The sequence below is a fragment of the Telmatherina bonti genome (assembly GCF_933228915.1).
Source record: "Telmatherina bonti genome assembly, chromosome: 14".
Classification (NCBI taxonomy): domain Eukaryota; kingdom Metazoa; phylum Chordata; class Actinopteri; order Atheriniformes; family Telmatherinidae; genus Telmatherina; species Telmatherina bonti.
Genome location: NC_136612.1, coordinates 12824637 through 12844493, shown reverse-complemented (window position 1 = coordinate 12844493; position 19857 = coordinate 12824637). Strand labels below are relative to the sequence as shown.

Sequence of the window (19857 nt, the reverse complement as noted above, 5' to 3'; positions counted from 1 at the left end):
AGGTTAGTTTAGAATGAGGACTGGAAACATGTTTTAATATATGAAATGTCTAATAAAATAAAAATATATAATGAAATCCACAGAAAATTCCAACATTTCTCATTCAGAGGAGGGTGCATGTTTGTGATTTCTACAAAATTTATTTTTTAAAGTATATATTTTTAAGAATAGTCTTTTTTGGTTTGTTTGTTCAAAGTACTTTAGGGTTGGGTTGGGTTATTTCAGGCATGTTTTATTTATTTTAACAGTAAATGGGCTAGTTTAGAACAAAACCTGTTTTGTTATTTATGAAATGAAGCACTTTATCCAATTACTTTGTTATATTGCGTTAGCAAAGTAAATTCTCAGTTGCTTTTTCTTTTTCAGAATCATCTCACTTAAATGAGCTCATAAATGAGTAATTTCCTTGTTTTAATACCTGATTTCCCAACGTTTTACCAACAAAACCAGTAGCTCCCACTCCGTTTTGTGCATCCCACTGTTAATGAGAAAATACATTTTATTCGGCCAAACTAATAAAATTTTATCTCAACAGATGTATCTATTGTACATGTACTTGTATGACTAAACAATACTTTTTATCTCAATATAAGATAATAAATAATATTGTCTTAAGTTAATTAAATAATAACTAGTGATCTTGACATTAAAACATTAAAATTTTTAAAAACACCTTTATTCAACAGTTATGATGTCCTGTAGGGTTAATCACAAAGTTAGTCATGTTTGCATCTGGTTCTTACTTGTGTTGTGATTGTTGTTGTTAATGGTTTTTTTTTTCCTGCAGGTCTTCCTTGTGGTTCTTTGGTTAATTTTCCTTCGGATTCCTGTAAAATCTCTTCTGTGAAGTCTCTTTAAAGCTGGTTGTCTGGTCTTTCTAGCTAGGATTTGACAGTAAAGTCGGAGATTGGCGTCGGGTTATCTTTTGTATTTTTATCTGCTTTTTCTTGCACTCATTCTTACCTTTTCTCTTGAGCTCACATTCCCCTTGACACGACCAGCATTAATACCTAATTAAGCAATAAATAAATGAGGAATAATTCTTTAAGAACAAGTTGAGCCTTATATCCACAAAACTTTATTTCCTTTATATCCAAAAAGGGCAAATTTGTTGGGCATGACAGGCCAGGTCATCGATATAATATTGCATAATGTTGGTAACACCTGATTTGGATGTACAGGAAAAACATGTAATGATGGTTTGTGATTAAATCTTTTGTAAGTCCACTGCAGCTGCACCCACAGGTGGGCGAACAGCTCAATTTTGTTTATTCAAATGGAAAACCCACAGTTTGCATACTGGTAATTAAGTATGCATTTGGCTTTTTGTGTCTTGTCATTCTATCACAAATTGTATCACATCCTCACTTCACATCTTCTGTGATCGTTTAAAGAAAAAAATAACTTGCAACAAGATAAAAACCTTCAACAAAAACTTCCTCTGAAATGTTCATGGGGGGTAGTGGCAGAAAAGGATTTCCAACAGGCTTTTTTTTTGTGTTCTGCTCAAAAACTGTGAGCTTGCGGTGTGTCCTTGAACGGAGCATTTGCCAGACAGCGCGCCATGCCAAAATTGAAAGGGGGTGAATAGCGAATGGCAGTGGAACTCTTCTTTCTCTGCGAGCAGCCAATCACCTTCCAGGCCAGGGGATTATTCAAATGAAGGATGATGTCACCTCTTGCAAGTCACCCTACTCTCTTGTCCGAGTTTCTCCCAGTTGTCTGTTTGCCCTCCCCCCAGGCCCCTTCACCCCTTTCTCCAATGTTCAAACTGTTTTCTTCCATTCTCCATGCCCGACTGCACACACTCACACACTTTAACGGTGGACTTGCACTGCACCGCATGCATCAACTTGCCTGCATTGTCCGCCATCTATGTTACTGCTGTGCCACAATCCATCGATACATTTCAGACCTGTTGAATGGTCCGAATCAGCTTATACTTTTCAGATCAGATGTATATTAGATATTTTATTCCTTACATCTGTAAAGTCATATCTCCAGCAGATATATTTAGGATGTGCACCTGTCTGCAACTTCAGTCTGACTCAAAAATAACAAAACAACAAAAGAGGGAGTTTACCAGTAAGGAATAAAGACAGCAATGAGCGACCATGCCTGTTTCTGAGTACCATGCTTTTAATTGAGTAGCATGTTTCCTGGATGTGGAAATGAGATAGCAAAAGGCGTGATTTTGCTGCTCTTGGAAGCTTTTGTTTCTGTGTGCTGTGCTCCTCTCCACAGCAGAGCTTTTCATCAGAGACAGTCTGGGTGGGCATGCCGCCTGTCTACTTGTCTGCCTGTCTGCTGCACTGCATGCTCAGCTCCCAGCAGCCGCCTGTCCCTGTCTACGTGAGCCAGGCTTTTGTGCACTGGTGTCTTTTGGATGGGCTTCTTTTTATGTCAAGACTATGGTGCACTTGTCTTTTTTCCTCCTCCAAATACCACATTGGGGAGTGTGTTTTTTTCTTTCTTTTAAGCTCATTTAGAGAAAAGTGTTGCACAAGTATGACAAACCTGACTGGAGCAGAAAAAAAGAAGCCAACATCTAATCTCTTGGTCTCTTTTCATCTCTCTGAATGAAGCTTTTTCTGTGACGTAGACAAACCTCAAATAAATGAGCATTTTCCTCTTGTTGCTAGGTGTCGCTGCCCTTGGAAAATGCTATTTTTTTTGTTGAATTATAACTGGAGGTTGATTTATACCATATTGGCAGGAATAATCAAATATTTGGTCAGACAGAGCTGAGGTTAAACCTGCTGTAGTTGTAGTTGTGTGTGTATAGAGGATGAATCCAGGTGTGTGTGCTGTACACAAGGCAAGGTGTAGACCAGGATGAGGAGGTTGTGTGCTGTGCTGCTCAGTGCCTGCTGACTTGAGGCTGATGGACGTGTTGGCACGGTCAGCCGAGTGCAACAAAGAGAGGAAGGTGTTTTTTTTCTTTCTCACAGGCAATGGTAAGCGGCAGCGGAGACAGGAAGGGGCAGGGCTGTGTACCCCGGCACACAGTTCCCGTGTTATTTATTTCATTGTTTTTTTCTGCACAGTTAAGCTCAGACAGTCGTGGCACAAAAGGGCTGGAACTCAACAAATATGCAAAAACCTGGCCTCCAGTTGGGAGTCTGATATCCCAAATTCTTGCACAACACGTTCGTCATTTTAACCAGCAGCAGAGACAGGCTTGCTGTCCTTGTGTTACATTTACTCTAGCGTGAAGAGTCAGATTGCAGGCAGGTCTGAATGTCTGAGAGCTGGCACTGAGACACACCCATCTCATCAGACACTGTTATCACAAGAGGCTTCCAAATACACAAGAGACCCATCTCACCAGGCAAAACACTTCACACTAATAACTCAGATGTTATATTATATTAGAAATAGCGTGTGTGTGGATGAATAGCAGGCAGATACAGGTTAGCACACGCAGTTGCAGCTGGTGCTCTGTGCACAGCATGGATTCCCTGAAGAATGCAACATGCCAGTACAGCATATCATTAGCATGCAAGATGCTTCTACACTCTCTGACAAGCAACTTGTGAAAAAGGAAGGCAACAAGAACCTTATTAATTGACTATATTTATACACTGAGTGATGTTCTTTTGCAGTATGTGGGTCAAACCTGCTTCTCACAGAGCATGATGATGTTTTTGGCCTCTAAAGATTCAGAACTCCCTCTGGATGCTGCTCTGTAAATGATTTTGGAGGCTGATGGTGGTTGTGATTGCAGGTGAAGTCCCCCTCTTCTAAAGAAATGACACGTCTTGTGTTACAAGACAAGACCAGAGTAAAATCACTAATCAATGCTGTGACTGGAGAGTCCAAGGAGTCAGAAAGTCAAGGTCAGACAGCCCACATGGAAGATCTATAGATGATTGGAGGAACTAATCTTCTATAGGGGTCAGTTATTGGCAATCAATCTTAACTATTGGCACTTACAGTGGATGAGGTGTGGCAAGACAATGAAATAAGAAACTAAAAGGAAATGTTAGCATGGAGCTAACTGAGGCTAATAGTTTGTTGTGTGGTTGGTGTAGAGAAGGGTGTGTCAGTACTCTGTAAAATCTCAGTATGTGTCCGTCAAAATATTGGATTCAACCACTTTTTTAAAATACTAAAATATCACTATGCTAATATATGAAACATTCATTCATTCAGTCGTTCATTATCCTCACTGCTTGGTCCGATTCAGGGTCGCGGGGAGCTTCAGCCTATCCCAGCAGTCATTAGGGCGAAAGGCGGGGTACACCCTGGACAGCTCACCAGTCCATCACAGGGCTAACACAGAGACAAATAACCACTCACCCTCACTCCTATGGTCAATTTAGAGAAACTAATCAACCTAACATGCATGTTTTTGGACGGTGGGAGGAAGCCAGAGTACTCGAAGAAAACCCACGCATACACGGGGAGAGAACATGCAAACACCACACAGAAAGGCCACTATCCAAACCTCGCTCCAGCCGAGGACTGAACCAGCGACCTTCTTGCTGTGAGGCCACAATGCTTAATACAAAACATGCTACCTGTTTTCACTTTTAGCTTTAGGCAAAAAAAAAAAAAGACCTCTGAGTAGAAACCCATCCTTCCATGTCCTCTGTGTCACATGATGAGGCTGATGGTGCTAGCACTAGTGATGATGGTTTTATTATTTTACTGATTTAATTCTGGTTCTTCAGCGCTGTTTTCCTTCAATTTAAGAAATGTAATTAATTTTGTGTTAATTTTTTGTGTAAAAATTTTTTTTCATAATTTTAAAACATTTATTTTTTAAACTTTTTATTTAATTTAGTTACTATTGTATTTAATTTTATGATAAGTATTTCTTTCAAGTAAATTATCATCATGAGTTTTACATATATTATATCCTGCCCTTCCAATCAAGATATTCATGCACGTTGTACAGTTTTATAATGTTCCTTTAAGGTAGTATAGTGGTTTTGATATGGAAATGGGCACCAGTATCAATGAAAAACCATAAAACAATGACTAGTATGGAAAAGAAAAATATTGATATCACCAGTCCCCATGGGCGCTACCTACCAGAAGCAGGGACTTTGACTGGTTCAATGAGCATGTGCTTATACTTTGTCACTGGACCAGGTTTGGCTGAAGAAATGGATGCTAACTGCTAGCAGCTGATACCAGACAGGGCTGACCAACCTAATGCTAGCTTCTAGCATATGACAGGCAGAAATGCTGGTGGGGGCCATATTTATAAATCTCCTTGGCACTCACATTTGCTAAGTGTATACAAGCAGTTTTAATGCTATGTGTGTTTTGAGTGTGTGTGTGTGTAGTAACAACTGTCAGATTTACTATTTTCAACAACTCAGACGTGTTATAGGGGATTGTGTGGGACTATGACAAATGACAAGCAAGCTGAAAAGCCCTCCCCTGCATCATGTTTTCTGTGTAGGGGCTGTTTAATCAGTTTTAGCCTCAAACGTGAGCAGATTTAGCCAGTTTTTGTCACTTTAAGTGCTTCCGTTAGCCCTAGCCTCCTTAAGTGAATAATGCATGCAGATACTGAGTGTATTGGGCAGCTGTACCACAGTGAGTGAGTGCACATACCTGCCTTGAACTTTGAGTGATCTTGTAATCTCTTACTTGTGTCTACTTGCATGAGTGTGCATTTTTCTCCTTCCATTTACTCTGCTGAGATGTAAGGTTGTGTATGATGGTATACTATGTATAATGTATATGTATAATGGTAAACTTAAAGGTCAAGAGCTTTGCTCAGCATTCTTTATCATTAATGTGGGAGATGTTTACCCCATTCTCTCAAAAGTGCTTGTAGTTTCTCTTACTAATATTTCTGAACTGTTCTTCATTGAATTGATTTCCATAGCTGGTAGCAACAGAGAGATGTTCCTCTCCCTCTAGTGGTGTGTTGTGGTATCAAGCAGATCTATAGAACAGTTAAAAGTAAGAAAACTAAAGTGGAGCTGAGCTCTGATGGATTAGACAAGAAACTAAGGGTAGATAAGATTTGTCTTGCAGATTTGCAACACATGTAAACCTGTCTGAAACGGAGTATTTTAGCTGTTGTGATTATTATTTTGATTATTCAATGTTTTCCTAAATAATGCCTGCAGCAGAAATTTAGGGCTCCAATTGGAGAAAGGCCGCAGTTGGATGTAATAAAAGTTTTTTCAATCACCATTCAATGTTATTGTTTGATACATTCATAACAATTCAAAACAATCTCTGATTTGATTTCTTATAGTTTATTTAGGTGTCCATTGATACGAAATACAGCAAGTGCACAGAAATAAAATGTCAAAATCTGTACATATAAAACAAAATATTCCCTTTTATCTAAAAAAATGTTTAAAAAAATAAATAAAAAGACAACAAAGACAGTGCAAGCAAACAAACACAATGAGCAGCAGTGCTTACCATGAAAGTCATGGCAGCATTAAAAACGTATTCCTTAGGCATGAGGAGAACATGGGCAGATACATTTATAGTGCTTTTCTCTGTTGTGATGTTTGACCTCTAAGCAGCTTATTCAAATTAAATTAAGTTGTAACAGTTTGTAATTAAGTGCAAATAAAAAAAGTGCATATAAATATTAAGACAGCAAGCTTTCTACTCTTTTATGGTTGTAAACAATGTTATATATGTAAGTTAAAAAGCATTAGTAAGTTCCATAAAAAAAAAAAAACTCAGTGGAGTGCTGGTGTGCACAAGTAACCTACCTTACTCAAACTGATCAATGTCCTAGCTATGTCACAGACAACATCAATGTAATATAAAATACAGACAACTCTCATGGTATATAAAGCCCTACAGAATCAATAAACAGCTTTGTTTTAAATTAAATCATGATGAGCAATTATGTTATTGTTATAATAATAATGAGCAATTATGCTAGGTGATAAAATAGAACATTAGCTTACAACAAAAAGCTAAACTTGCATTTAAAATAGAAGCTGAGCTAGTTAAGCTAGTTTAGCCTCTTTGTATTGTAACGAAGCTAAACAGGAATTAGATTTTTTTTGGGACATAATCAATATTATAACTTAAAAAAGTGTAATTATATTAGGTTGTAAAATGGTAAATTAAATGAGTTTTCACTGAGAAGCTAAGCTTGCATTTAATCTATCAGCTAAGGTGCCTTTAAACGAATGCATCTTCTTCTTAAGTTAAATGGGAATCAGATTTTTTGACATCTCTACAATCAATATCATACAATCAATCAATATATCATTGATAAAAGTATTATTACACTAGGTGAGAGTAAATTAGCTTTCACTATGTGGCTAACATTAATTTAAGCTAGCAGCTAAGTCTGCTTTTGGGCTAGTTTATCTTTTTATAGGCTAGTTATAAAGATATTACAATTAAATCATAAATTAAAACGATGAAACTCCTAATAAACTGCTAACGTGCAACTAGCTGAGCTTAGCTTGAATTAGCTTAGCTTGTCAGAGTAGCATTCTGATGGAACTGAAATTTTTTTCTTGAGCTGTACAACTATAAAGGAAATTAAAATAAATAAATTAATAAATAAAATAATAAAAAACAGTACACATTTAGCTGGATGTTAGATTAATGAAAAAACAAGTCCACTGATTCAAATATATGTAGAAATAATATTTCTACATATAGAATCAAGTATGTGTGCTTGGTGTTTTGTGTTGTCTGTTAGAACAGTATTCAAGTGTAACAACATTCATAAATAATAAACTTAATAAGACTTTTAAAATTATTTTTGACAGTCACTAACTTCTGTCTTTTCAATAGTCTAACACAATATCCTACTTCTAAAATGTTCCAGTGCAGCAAGGCTTCCTCTGTGCATCTGACTCCTCATGCAGAAGCAGTTCATACATATTGATGGCTAACTGGTTGGCTCCAGGGCTTGTCCTTCCTCTTGCAGCTATCATCTCCTTTTAACCATGGGAGGATGTGAACAAAGGGATAGAGAAGCGAGCTAATCTGCTGGAGTAGAGGAACAGCCTTGAATGAAAACACTACAAAAGCTAATGCATCCATCAAGATAATCGTCTTTTTTATCTTGCTTGGCTGATTCTTCTACTTATTCTACCACTAAGATCAACAAGCTGAATAATTACATAATTAAGAGAAAATCATAGGTAACCATTTAGACAAAAGATAATTAGAATCCTGTACAAAGTGGATTACTCAAGCGAAAAGTTGTCTTCATTCAACTTGATGGACCCTGTGTCCAGTCTGGAGTGATGAATGTACTTACTGGCATGATGGTTCGACTCCTGTAAGGCCTAACAATCTGACATTTCAGAAAGAGGCAATAAATTATTTATACAGTACAAAAGCTGAGGCAGGTAATTGGGCTTGTGACTGTGCAGTGCGATCTACTTTTCCAGCACGAATTTAAATGCAAAATTCAAACACGAGCACTGAAGGACAAAATGATTCAAGGTCAGTCAGCTCACTCTCCAGGAGCTTATCATCCCTGCTGGGTGTAAGGAGAAAGAGGTGCAATTGTCGTCAGCTGTCACTGGAGTGGAAATATGGTGCTTTAAAGATAGAGGGAAAAAAAAAATCTAAAGTGTCCTGCTCCTTTAACACACCCTGCTTAGAGCTTCTGTGCATCTTTTATGTCCACCTCCTCACCATTCACAGCAGCACAAGAAGGAGCATGAAGACCCCTCAGGCCCACGGAACTTGCCAGAACTGGGCGTGTCAGTGCACTGTGCAATGAAAGCATGGAGATCAGCGATGCGGACCTGGTCCTGCGTTTGGGCCTGAGGGAAGAAAACAAAGCTGAGCATTCTCAAAAGACGAACATGACGAAGAAAATTTACAAGCTCTTATAAAATCTAGTAGAAGTGATGGATCAGCCGAACATTAAGGATGCGCCGATACCACGCTGGAGCACAAGAACTTGCATTTGAGTACTTCCTGATTCCAAGTACCAGTGTGAGCGCTAGTAAATCACATTACATTTTACCGGTAAGGAGTGAGGACCAGTAATGTTAGATGAAACAAATTAGGGTCCATTTATGATCAATGAAGAAAACAGATATGGAGACGGACAGTTTTGTCCGTCTACTGTGTCAGTTAAGGTTGTTACACACACCACACGAAGCAAAATCTTCGTTCTAGCTTTCGAGAACTAGAAAAAAAATCTTGTCTGGTCAATTAATACTCCATTACAAGCTTCATCTGCTATCGGGCAGGAGGGGTTGTTGTAAAAATGTTCCTACTTTCTCACTATCTTGATCAGCTGTTAATATTAAAAAAATCTGTTTAACCTGCATCAGCAAAAATGCGGAACAGCATGCTTTTCTGTCTTAACCAAACCCATCTAAAATGTCCGAACAATCACGCAATACTTCTCAGAGCTCCACAAGAAAAAGATTCCACCAGTCCGATGCGTCTTCTATCTCGTCAGCGGAACAAAATGATGTCAATTTTTTTTAGGGGCCTGGAGAACAAGAAAAAAGTCCAGCTTCTCATGGAGTACGTAGCAGGCTTTAGGAGTGTAATGTGGTGCATCTCTTTGTGGCTTAGCCGGCCATCAGTTGATGGAGAAGACAAAGAAATACCACCAGAATTTGTGGGGGCAGTGTTAAGTTGTATAGCTGACACACAAACAGTGAAAACGACAAACCAAAAAAGAGGAAGAGCAACAGGAAGAATAAGATGCAGAAACCGCTAAATAAAAAGCATCTAAATAAGAAGATGACATAAAAAAAAATTGAGAAGAACAACAAGACCAACAACTGTTGAACTCGGCAGAGGATTAACTGACTGAACTGCATGTAAAAGACGCAAAGAAGTACGAGGACGGTGGCATATGACAATGTCTGAAACGCTTGTCCCCATTTACGTATGAAAGAAAACACAAGCGGGCCTTGAGTGGTTAATTGCGTGATATAAAATGGGTCCTTCTCAATCCTGGTCCTCGGGGACCACTGCCAACTCCGGCACACCTGATTCAGATTAAACTGCTCACCAAGTTCTTTGCAAATCTGCTAATGAGCCATTCAGGTGTGGTAAATTAGAAATACCTCTAAAACAGGCAGGGTGGTGGTCCCTGAGAACCAGGACTGAGAAACACTGGTCTGAATGTATGGCTTGAAAAGTGTCAGAATCCTCTAAAATAAAGGTGGATGAAGTGTTTCTGATAGGTAGTTCACTGCCGTGGCAAGGCATATCCCCAAAATCAGAAATTCAAATTCTCGTGACATACGCCACAGTCAGCTTTTTCATTTCGCCTATATCAGCGGCGTCCATTTGCATGTTTTCTATCTTTGCAGTGAGTGGCTGGAAAGGCTGCCACAGATGGATAAAAGCTGAGATCAGACAGTGTCCAGTGGAGGCCACAGCCAGCTCCAGCAACTTGAGTTGGGAATCACCAGAAGTCCAGTTTTTGGTTTCAGGTCTTTCGTTTGGTGAGCAGCCCGAATCCTACGACCAACTGCTTGGCTGGTTTATGATCTGCTCCCCTATTTTTTGGGGTTACTTTCTCCTTTATTTCATTTTGTTTAAATAAACTTATTTTAAACATTACTGATGATGGTCTCTCGCATGTTATCGTTCTTTTCTTTTGTGTATGGACCGTAACATATTTGGGGACTTGTGGCGGTTGCTACTGGGATTGTCTAGTGTGTTGGTTGGTTGTGGCTCCTGCTTAGTGGTTTTGTTGGCCTTCTTTTGTACACTTTGTTTAAATAGTAGGTTTGATATTGATACATCCTTACTGAACATTAATTGCCACCCTTTGCACTGCTAGCTTAAAAAGCACACCAAAAATGCATACACTGAAATAAAACCAGTGACTTTACCATAATTGTGTCGTAAGCTCCAGTGATGAGAGCGATGAAGAGGGACAGCACCATGTAGATGAAGAGGGAGATGAAGGTGTAAAGGTAGACTTGGCTGAAGATCCAAACCAGTGTGCTGCTGTGCTCCATCTCCGCAAAGGTTATGAACATGTCGTCTCCATTGATCAGAGAAAACAGGCACTCTGACACCATGGAAAGGGAGCGAAACTGCAGACATAAGAGAAATTTATGCAAGGAACTGTTAAATCACAACTTTTAATGGTGCTGTACTACTCTTTTCCAACCAGAAAGGACTGCTTATTGCTTACACAAAGCTGCACTAACCAGGAAAATGTTGGCCTTTTGCTGTCATGATTCATATCTAATAAATATTAATTTACTTAACTCATTAATCATTCATTACTACAAAATGACAAGCTGTTGAAGATTTTATGATAATAAGGCTGATCTGACGTGTTCAACCATGTGAAAAAGAAAGTGCGCTCACTTTCACTTTTAAATATTTATGGACCAGGAAATTATAAAAATTGATATAATTTTTAGTGACCATGTCTACATGCCTAAATAGACAGAGCTGCTGTCTGGTGATTGGTTGATTAGCCATTTATGTTATCAAGCAATCGACACATAGACTTAATAATTCACACACAATGCAAACTTAAAATTTACCGTGTCTTTGTGGTGTAATATTCAGCCACTGGAGTGTTTTAAAAGAGGCTTGTAACACAAATTTCACTTCTGGTTTAATGTTAATTACTGTAGCAGGCAATGTAGCCATAATTATTCCTTCCATCACCCTCTAATGTATTACTTTGGGTTTTTAAGTACGACATATGTCCCAAATTGCAGATTAGGTGGGCTATTGTTTGAGTTTGTGGGTGCTGTAGTTGAAAGAGAGCTTCACATAGCTTAACAATCAACATTGGGGACATTTTTCCAGTTACTTGTAACTAAACCAGCTAACTAATGAAATCAGCTCATGCAAATGCTAAGTGGGTTCTTACTTAAATACAATGAATCCACAGGTAAATGCTAATACTGTGGCAAAGAACAATGAACCCACTTAGCTCCAGCATTAGCTGACGCCAGCAATTAATGACTAGTAGGTTAGTGGTAAAGTATAATTAATCCATTTAGTATTTGCATTAGCTCACTCCATCAGTTAATGCTAATGCTTAGTGGATTCTCGGTAAAGCACAACAAACCCATTTAGCATTAGCATTAGCTAATCAGTTAAAGCTAGCAGGGTACATGGTAAAGTACAACACTTAGTATTAGTTGACTGAGTCAGCTAGAGTCAGCTGACTGAGCCAGCTAATGCTAAGTGTGTTTGCGGCAACATACAATGAGTGCACTTAGCTTTAGCACAAACTGACTCATCAGTTCATGCTAATGCTAAGTGGGGCAGAGGAGGTTTATAAAGTAGAAGTAAAAGTAAAGTAGAAGTCCTGCCATGTTTTTAAAATCTACCTGTGCATTTAGAACAGGCTCATCTATCTTGCAGTTTAGGCTGAGCTTATTAAATTCAGCTGGTTTAGTGATTGGTTGGAACAGCTGCCGGACAGAACTTCTACTTTGGGGCACCTGGATTATACACCTCTTAAGTGGGGCTATGGTAAAGTACAACAGCTAAAATCCTGTTACAGATGAACATTTGATTTTTCTTTTTATGTATGCTCACTTTTCTCCATGTTGCTCTTTTTCATCTTTGTCTTGCTCAACTACCATTATAATCATAGAGTTTTGAGATCCTGCAAACAGGTGCATTAAGGTTACCCTGTATTACTCACTAAACCGATGCCATCCATGTAAATAAATCCAATGGTACTCACATCTAGTGACATCAGAACAATTTAACTGTTTGTAAGCTTTAGGGATGTAAATCATAAACAAAATTTTAAAGATTTTAATCTTTCTGATCTTTTTTGTTTAAATCTCACTGCACAAGTCTGTCAACTCCAGTTTTAGTCTGAATGAATGTAAGACTTTCTGGATGGCGTCACCAGTCTCATTCGAGCTTATGTTTTCAGACAGAACGCCTCACATTTAACATTTGAATACTTTAATATACAGAGTTTACTGTCTACTCAATAGCTACATTTACATGGACAAATATTTCATCTATCTGATTGAAATCAATCTGATTGGAGATTCCAGCTAGCATGTTTACGTTGGAGCTAGGTAAAGTGATCCGATCAGTTGTATTTACACGACAGTAATGCTTTTAAAATGTGCAGTGCCTTCTTGTCCAGAAAAAGTGGGGTTTTCTGTGTTTTGTTTTGAAACTTTTGACAATAAAAATTCTCCATAATCCTGAGCTCCTTCAGTTTCCAACAAAAACGTATCTGCCACAGTCCTGTTCTGTTCTGTTCTGCTGCCACCATTTTTTAAGACCCTCCTGAATCATCAGGTAGGTCAGTAACTGCCATGTGGTTCAAGCATGCGAGAATAAGTATATACATGGTTATTTTTGCCTTCTGATCGGTCCATATAAAGTTTCAACCCCCCTTTTTAATCCGATAGAAAATTATTTCTGATTGGGGATGATTGGTTTAGCTGTGGTATTTACATGGGACATTTTTATTCAAATTTGACACTCGATTGGATTAAAAGTAGTCCATGTAAATATAGCTACTAACTATACAAGACATTCAGGTCCAGTGCCTGGAAAATGAACCCAAATCATCATCCTTCCACCACCATGTTCAACAAACATGGTGCTCTTCATTATGGCCAAACTTCTTCACTTTGGTCTCATCTAACGAAAAAAAAATGTTTCTGGGAAGGTTTACAACTGTTTTGAATGTTTTCAGTTTCTGAAGTCAAGTGTGTCACAAGTGTGAACTTTCCTTTTCATGTGACTATACTTTTTGCCAGAGTGACTCTTGGTTAAAGTCCTGCAAGGTTTGTGTATGGTACCTTAGTGTGATAGGGTCCCAGTACAATCCATCCACAAAAGCAGTATCCTAAATAAATAGCAGCTGCACAGCAGCAGAAGCGGATGACATTTGGAAAAGCAGCTCTTAGTGTCACAATCAAGATCTGAAAAGAGAAAAGCTGACTCAATAAAAGGCAGGACACAGCCAAACTCAGGCTGTAATATAAGGATTCCTCCTTGCAAAGACATTACAGTACAAGTTTGTTTTTCACATACGTTGTATTTCTGAAAGAAGCTGAGGTAGCGGATGACTCCCACCCACACCAGCAGAGTAGATGTGCCCAGCAGGATCCCACACACATCATATGACGACAAAGTCTACATCATAAAGGACAAGTCAATCATTTTCTGCTATTTCCAACAACAGCAAGAAATCTCGCTGACAGGCGTGTAACTGTTACCTTCGACTCGATCCCAATTTTAATGAAGCTGCCGATGATGGTGAACAAGTCGCTGATGATGAGGAGGATGTACCAGCCGTTGATGAACTCCATTCTGTCTCCCCAGTTCACGCTGCGGCCGAGTCTGTGATTGAAAAACTGCACGTACTCCTGTGATGGAGAAGGTTTTGGTGAATGGTTGGTTTTGTTTGTTCTTACCCACAAACATACATGCGTGTTTCAGCTTTCTTACGTGCTGCAGGATGATTCCTCTGAGGATGGAGCGGCCACACAGCAACAGAGACAACAGGCAGACGATGGCCACCAGCACATCAAAGAACTCTCGAGCGTAGCTTTCCGCTGCCAGAAGAGAAACGGAAACAAAAGGGATCAAAGCCAATTAAGAAAATCTGTTGGTTAATGAATTAACATCCCACCTCCGCCTCCACCAGCAACTCACCATGTCCAGACACATTGGGGTCTTTACACTCTTTTATGGTGGCCTGGTTCTGTAAGCTGATCTTAACTTTACCGCTGTGTGCTCGGTTGTCCATGACGATCTGAGACCATAAAGAAAACCCCGGTAAGTAAACAACCACCAGGCGGGAAAATGCTTCATACGAAACATCATTGTACATAAAATATCTTTGTGAATTCATCATTTGATTTAAAGCTGGGGTAGGTAATGTCGGGGAGCTAGCAAGATTTGAAAGTGGCACCCTGTCTTGGCTCCTCCCCCTCTGGTTCTGCTCCTTGCGTGATCCGAGGTTTTTTTCTTACCTCCGCCAAGGAGGTTATGTTTTTACCAGCATTTATCTGTTTGTGTTCAAGAAACTCAAAAAGTTATGGACAGATTTTATTTAAATTTTCAGAACTTGTTGGAAATGTGAAAAAGAAGAATTGATTTAATTTCGGGCGTGATTCAGATCAACGTTTGGATCCAGGAACTTTTCAAAGGCGTTGGTGGAGGTTTGCGCTCTCCGAGTGCTTTTCTAGTTCACAGCTTTTTCCACCAACGATTTTCTCTTTTTCTGTTTAGCAAGAGGAGGCAAATAACCAAGCCAGGTCAGGAAATCCTTCCTGCATTTTCTCAGCCATGTTTGCCTTCCGAGTTTCATCTTCACTACTTTGTATTTTCATCTGAACACACTATTTCTATGCAGGACAGCCGAGAGAAGAAGCTTCGGAAATATAAGAAATGAACAACTCCCATTTGGTTTTTATAGATTTATAGTAAACTAAGGGGTCTAACTATATTTCTTATTGCTCATGATTACAAAATGTACAGACTACCATCAGGATGAGGAATCACTTCACCCAGAGTTAAAAAAAATGTCTGAGCAACATTACCTACCCCAGCTTTAACTCATTGGCTGCCAATCACTGTTGTAGTTTTGGAGCATTTTGGCTTATCTTTTGGGACTGCGAAATTTGGGGGTCTGATTTGGCCAGGTGTGTGCTCGAAGCACATCTACAATATGTTGGGTGCGCGCCACATTTTGGAGGTGTTTTGATGCGCGTTCAGCCAAATTGGCTTTTCATACACAGAAACTGCAAAAGATGTCAAAAGACATCTTTTGGCAGCCAATAAGGTAATATTGATGAGGTACGGTCCCACTTCAAACTTCAATCATAGGGTTTATCGAAGGTAGAAGTTACTTGTTTCTATGTGAATATCTGATAAATAGATTTGTTTTATTAACATTCATAAGAAGGATTGTCGCTCCAACAAGGATCATGTCCCCTCACGCAGCTCAGGATGGAGGTTGGATTGAAGTCAAGATGCAATGCAATCTGTTGGTTTTTACATTTACAGCAGAGTTTTGATACTTATCATGGCTCTAGGAATCCATGTTTTCACATTGAATTTTCAGGAAAATCATAAACTAAGCAGACACGGGTGAGATTGTGAGGAATAACACATTCATGATGTCCTGCAGCCGACTTCAAACACATTTCTGCTTGCTTTGGGAAAATGGAGGAGATCTCACTGTGATAGCGAAGGTGTAGCAGTCTGGGATTTCGTTGTTTATAATGGTCTGGATGTTTATGGCCTTCAGCTGGAAGTCAATTGTTACATTGATCAGCCTGGAGACAAAACAGAAGAAGAAATATGCTGAGAATTTAATAACAAGAAAACTCCAGTAGAAGAATAAATTTGTTTTATTCAACAAAATAACACCTAACTTGTAAAACTCGAGCGTGAAATTTTTGTAGTCACTGTTTCCAGGAGCAGAACTGTCCGTTGTGGGATTCAGGCCGACGCAGTCTGAAAAAGAACAGTCAGAAAATAACCTTACAGGAAGTGAAATGTATCTAGGAGGAAGTAATGTTTGAAAACCACACCGTTTATAGCCTCTTTCCACATCACATAAACTCCACACTTCCTCCAAACAGAGCTGAGCTCTAAGTTCTTATCTGCATTACTGGAAGACGCTTCCAGACGCAGCAGCCGGCTGCAAATAGCTGCTTTCCCAGGAAGACGGCCGGTTTGGTAAAGTACACGGAAAAAAGCTGTTTCTACTGATAGCATTTATTCCACATCTGCAAAAGTAGGGCACAGTCTGAAAGCACCTCCTGGCACAAGAAGCAGAGAAACGTTCACCTTTCACCTCCTACCTGTAATAACACGAGGGTCGATGTCAAACGTGTCGTTGACTGGGTCGATGGTTCCCCGACTGAAGTACCTCTGACAGAGAGAGAGCGCGCTCCCTTTCACGCCAACGCCCATCACATATGCGTACCGACCAAGCGCGATCTCAGGTAGAGCCATGTACTGCAGAGGTAAAAGAGGTGGGAAACTACAGTCAGCCAAGTCCTCTTATTTCTTTCTTTTATTTGGAAGAGGTCTTGAGGAAAAGTTCTCCAGGACTTTCCAAAGATCTCCTCTGGACGTTTGCTGCCTTTTGCGTTATTCTCTGTCAAACCATCCCTCACTGATCCATAATGCTGAAGTCTGGGCTCTGAATCGATCTGACAGCTGAGCTTGTGCTGAATAAGCAGCACAACAATGCTAATGCTTTCCAGATGTTCCCGCATATTGGATCAGAATCTATTAGTATTTCTCTGTATTCATTATAAATAAGAATTTTCACACGATTTTCCAATTTTACTTGATGCAAATGCAGCTAAAATTGCAGCTAAAAATGCAGCTAAAAAGCACGACACCGGCTCTGTTGTGCTAACCAGGCATCGCTGTGACACGACCAGGATTTTAACACCAGAGGAATTCAGGATTCATCTCTCCATCAGACGACTCATTTTCAGTCCAGATCTTGCATGATGTGACACATCTTCAGTCTTTTCTCCCCGTTTCCCTTCCTGAAAGGTGGCTTCTTGACAGCTAGCCGTCTACGCAGACCGTTTCTGATTAACTGTGGAAAGATCAGCTGAAGATATTTGTTGGATTTTTTTTCTTATTTTTAAAGGAAAATCTTTTAAGATCCCGTTTATTTGCAATAGATAGACACTTCCTCTTTTCTCTGCACACCGCGCTGAGATATGCCACATTCTCAGTTAATTACTTTCATGATGGAAAAATAATTATTTTATTAATGTCAAAATGTTTTTATCTGTGAGGCTCCAGCTTCCCTGCGAGCCTTCATCAGATTAAGCAGTTAAGATAATTAATTAATTAATTAATTAATTAATTAATTAATTAATTAATTAATTAATGGCGGCTGTAGCTCAGGAGGAAGAGCAGTCGCCCTACAACTGGAAAGTTGGGAGGTCGATTCCAGCTTCCCCTGACAACATGCCGAAGTGTCCTGGGGCAACACACTGAACCCCAAGCTGCCCTCCGATGTGCCTATCGGGGTATGAGTGTGTTGTATGAGTGTGCGTGTGAATGGGTGAATGTTACAAGTAGTGTAAAGTGCTTTGAGTGGTCTGCATGACTACAAAAGCGCTATACAAATACAAGTCCATTTACTATCTGTGGCTTTTTTCACAGATGCAACTAAAAGAAATCAAAAGTTGTTATGTGTAAGCAGCACTAGTTCATCCTCTAGAGGCAGGTCTGTGTTTTCTGTCTATATGTGTTATAAGTGACTTAATAAACAAAAAAAACATGGTCGCAAAAACGGTCAAGGCCAAGATTTGGACTGAAAATGAGCGAAAAAGCAGCAAATGTCTAATGAAAAATCTTTAGAAAACCAGGAAAACAGTAATTTAAGCAAAATTTAAATGGTTGGAAGAAATTCTGGTTGCTTGGAAATAAAATACAAGAAAAAAGCAGTGATTTAAGCTTTTTGAACAGGATTATATTAAATTACTTTAATTTCCTTTTACTTCCCTTCTGCTTCTGGTAATCATTAGTCTACCTGCTCTATGGCAAAGTGGATGCGGTTGTAGAGCTCTGCTTGCGTGTGGACAGCCTGAGGAGCGTTGTCCTGGTAACCCTTCAGGAAAAGGTGCCTGAATGCTGCTGTGTTTTCCTCTTTGAACGTCACGACCATCTGGTTACTGAGTCCAAACAGCACCAACTAAACGGCAGAAGCACAAAACACCTCAGCCAGAGGACACAACCGATCTGAACATGGAGAAAAGCAGTCCAGATGCATCTTTACCTGCACAGTCACGATGATGATCTTCAGCAGCTGCAGGCCCAGTTTGAAAGGCTTGCGTCCCTTCGCATTGTATTTGTCACAAGGGCTCATGAAGAAGTACTTGAGTTTCCTTCTCAGAGCTTCTTCCTCCTCTTCGTCTTCCTCCAGCTGCCGCTGCAGCTCATTGCCCACCAGAGAGGTGGGACGGGGGCTCCCACGCAGATCATGGGACCCATAGCTGGATGTGGAGTAGAGGAGTCTATCCTTCTCTGCAAAAATCACACAGAAATTCAACCAAATTTGTTGCTTTTTCATAGAAAATGATTATTTAAAAACTCTAGATGTATTAATAACTGAACTTTAAAATATTAAATGTGTTTTAATCTGGTCCAAACCATCAAGGAATAAATCTGCAGATGATTTGAGGTAAAGAATGAAGACATATCCCGGCTTTATCTCTTATCTAGATTTTGTGCAACAGGCCCCAGATCTTATCGCGAGAACATAAAACAGCGTGATTTCCCTTTCAGCCTCTGATTTACCTGCAAGTAAGGCATTCTGGACATTTATGATTATTTATACGTGAACCGTCAGAAAATTTCGCCTCTAAATGTATTGATAACAGAGACGCAATCAATCCCACGCGGTCGTCCCCCTCCGCGAGCACGACGCGTGGACAAACCTGTGGCCGCGTCCTGGCTGTAGGTGTGACTTGAAGACGCCATGGTGGAGATGGAGAGCGGGAATAAAGCGGGAAAAAGACCTCCTGCAGGGGGGATTCATGTCATTAAGGCGTGACGGACTTCATGGCAGATACAGGATGCTCTCCGTGTCGCAGTGGATGGATGACACGCAGGTAAACACATCACAGCTTCCTGCTGACCACGTGACGCACCCACGTGACAGATCAGCTGCTGGGAAAACAGAAACTTACTCCTCATGTTGGTTGTCTAGACCAGTTTTTCAACCTTTTTTGAGCCAAGGCAAACTTTTTTCCACTGAAAAATCACAAGGCACACCATAAACCAAATTTTTATTTTATTTTATTTTTTTAAAAGTGTATATTATTAATATAAAGTCCATCAAATCAAAGCCTCTTAAATTGAAATCAGATAAACACAAGAAGAAGGAATTTTATTATCTTTCACTGGGGCCTGTTTGGATGAACACAGAGCTGCTTTTTAGACCAATACGGTAAAATTGGGTAATAT

At 39.6% G+C, this 19857-nt stretch overlaps 1 protein-coding gene across 1 annotated transcript; it reads right to left on the bottom strand.

Annotated features, from left to right (window-relative positions):
• Nucleotides 1-8600: 8600 nt before the first annotated feature.
• LOC306765949 (mucolipin-1-like) lies at nucleotides 8601-19371 on the bottom strand (the record flags this gene model as incomplete). The annotated part of the gene is made up of 13 exons (XM_079253496.1): nucleotides 8601-8735; nucleotides 10782-10988; nucleotides 13701-13823; nucleotides 13936-14037; nucleotides 14121-14270; nucleotides 14353-14459; nucleotides 14560-14659; nucleotides 16091-16187; nucleotides 16287-16368; nucleotides 16719-16875; nucleotides 18422-18583; nucleotides 18668-18915; nucleotides 19329-19371. The coding sequence occupies 13 exons, from the start codon at nucleotides 19369-19371 to the stop codon at nucleotides 8601-8603; spliced, it is 1713 nt and encodes a 570-aa protein (XP_079109622.1).
• Between the last annotated feature and the right edge of the window lie 486 nt (nucleotides 19372-19857).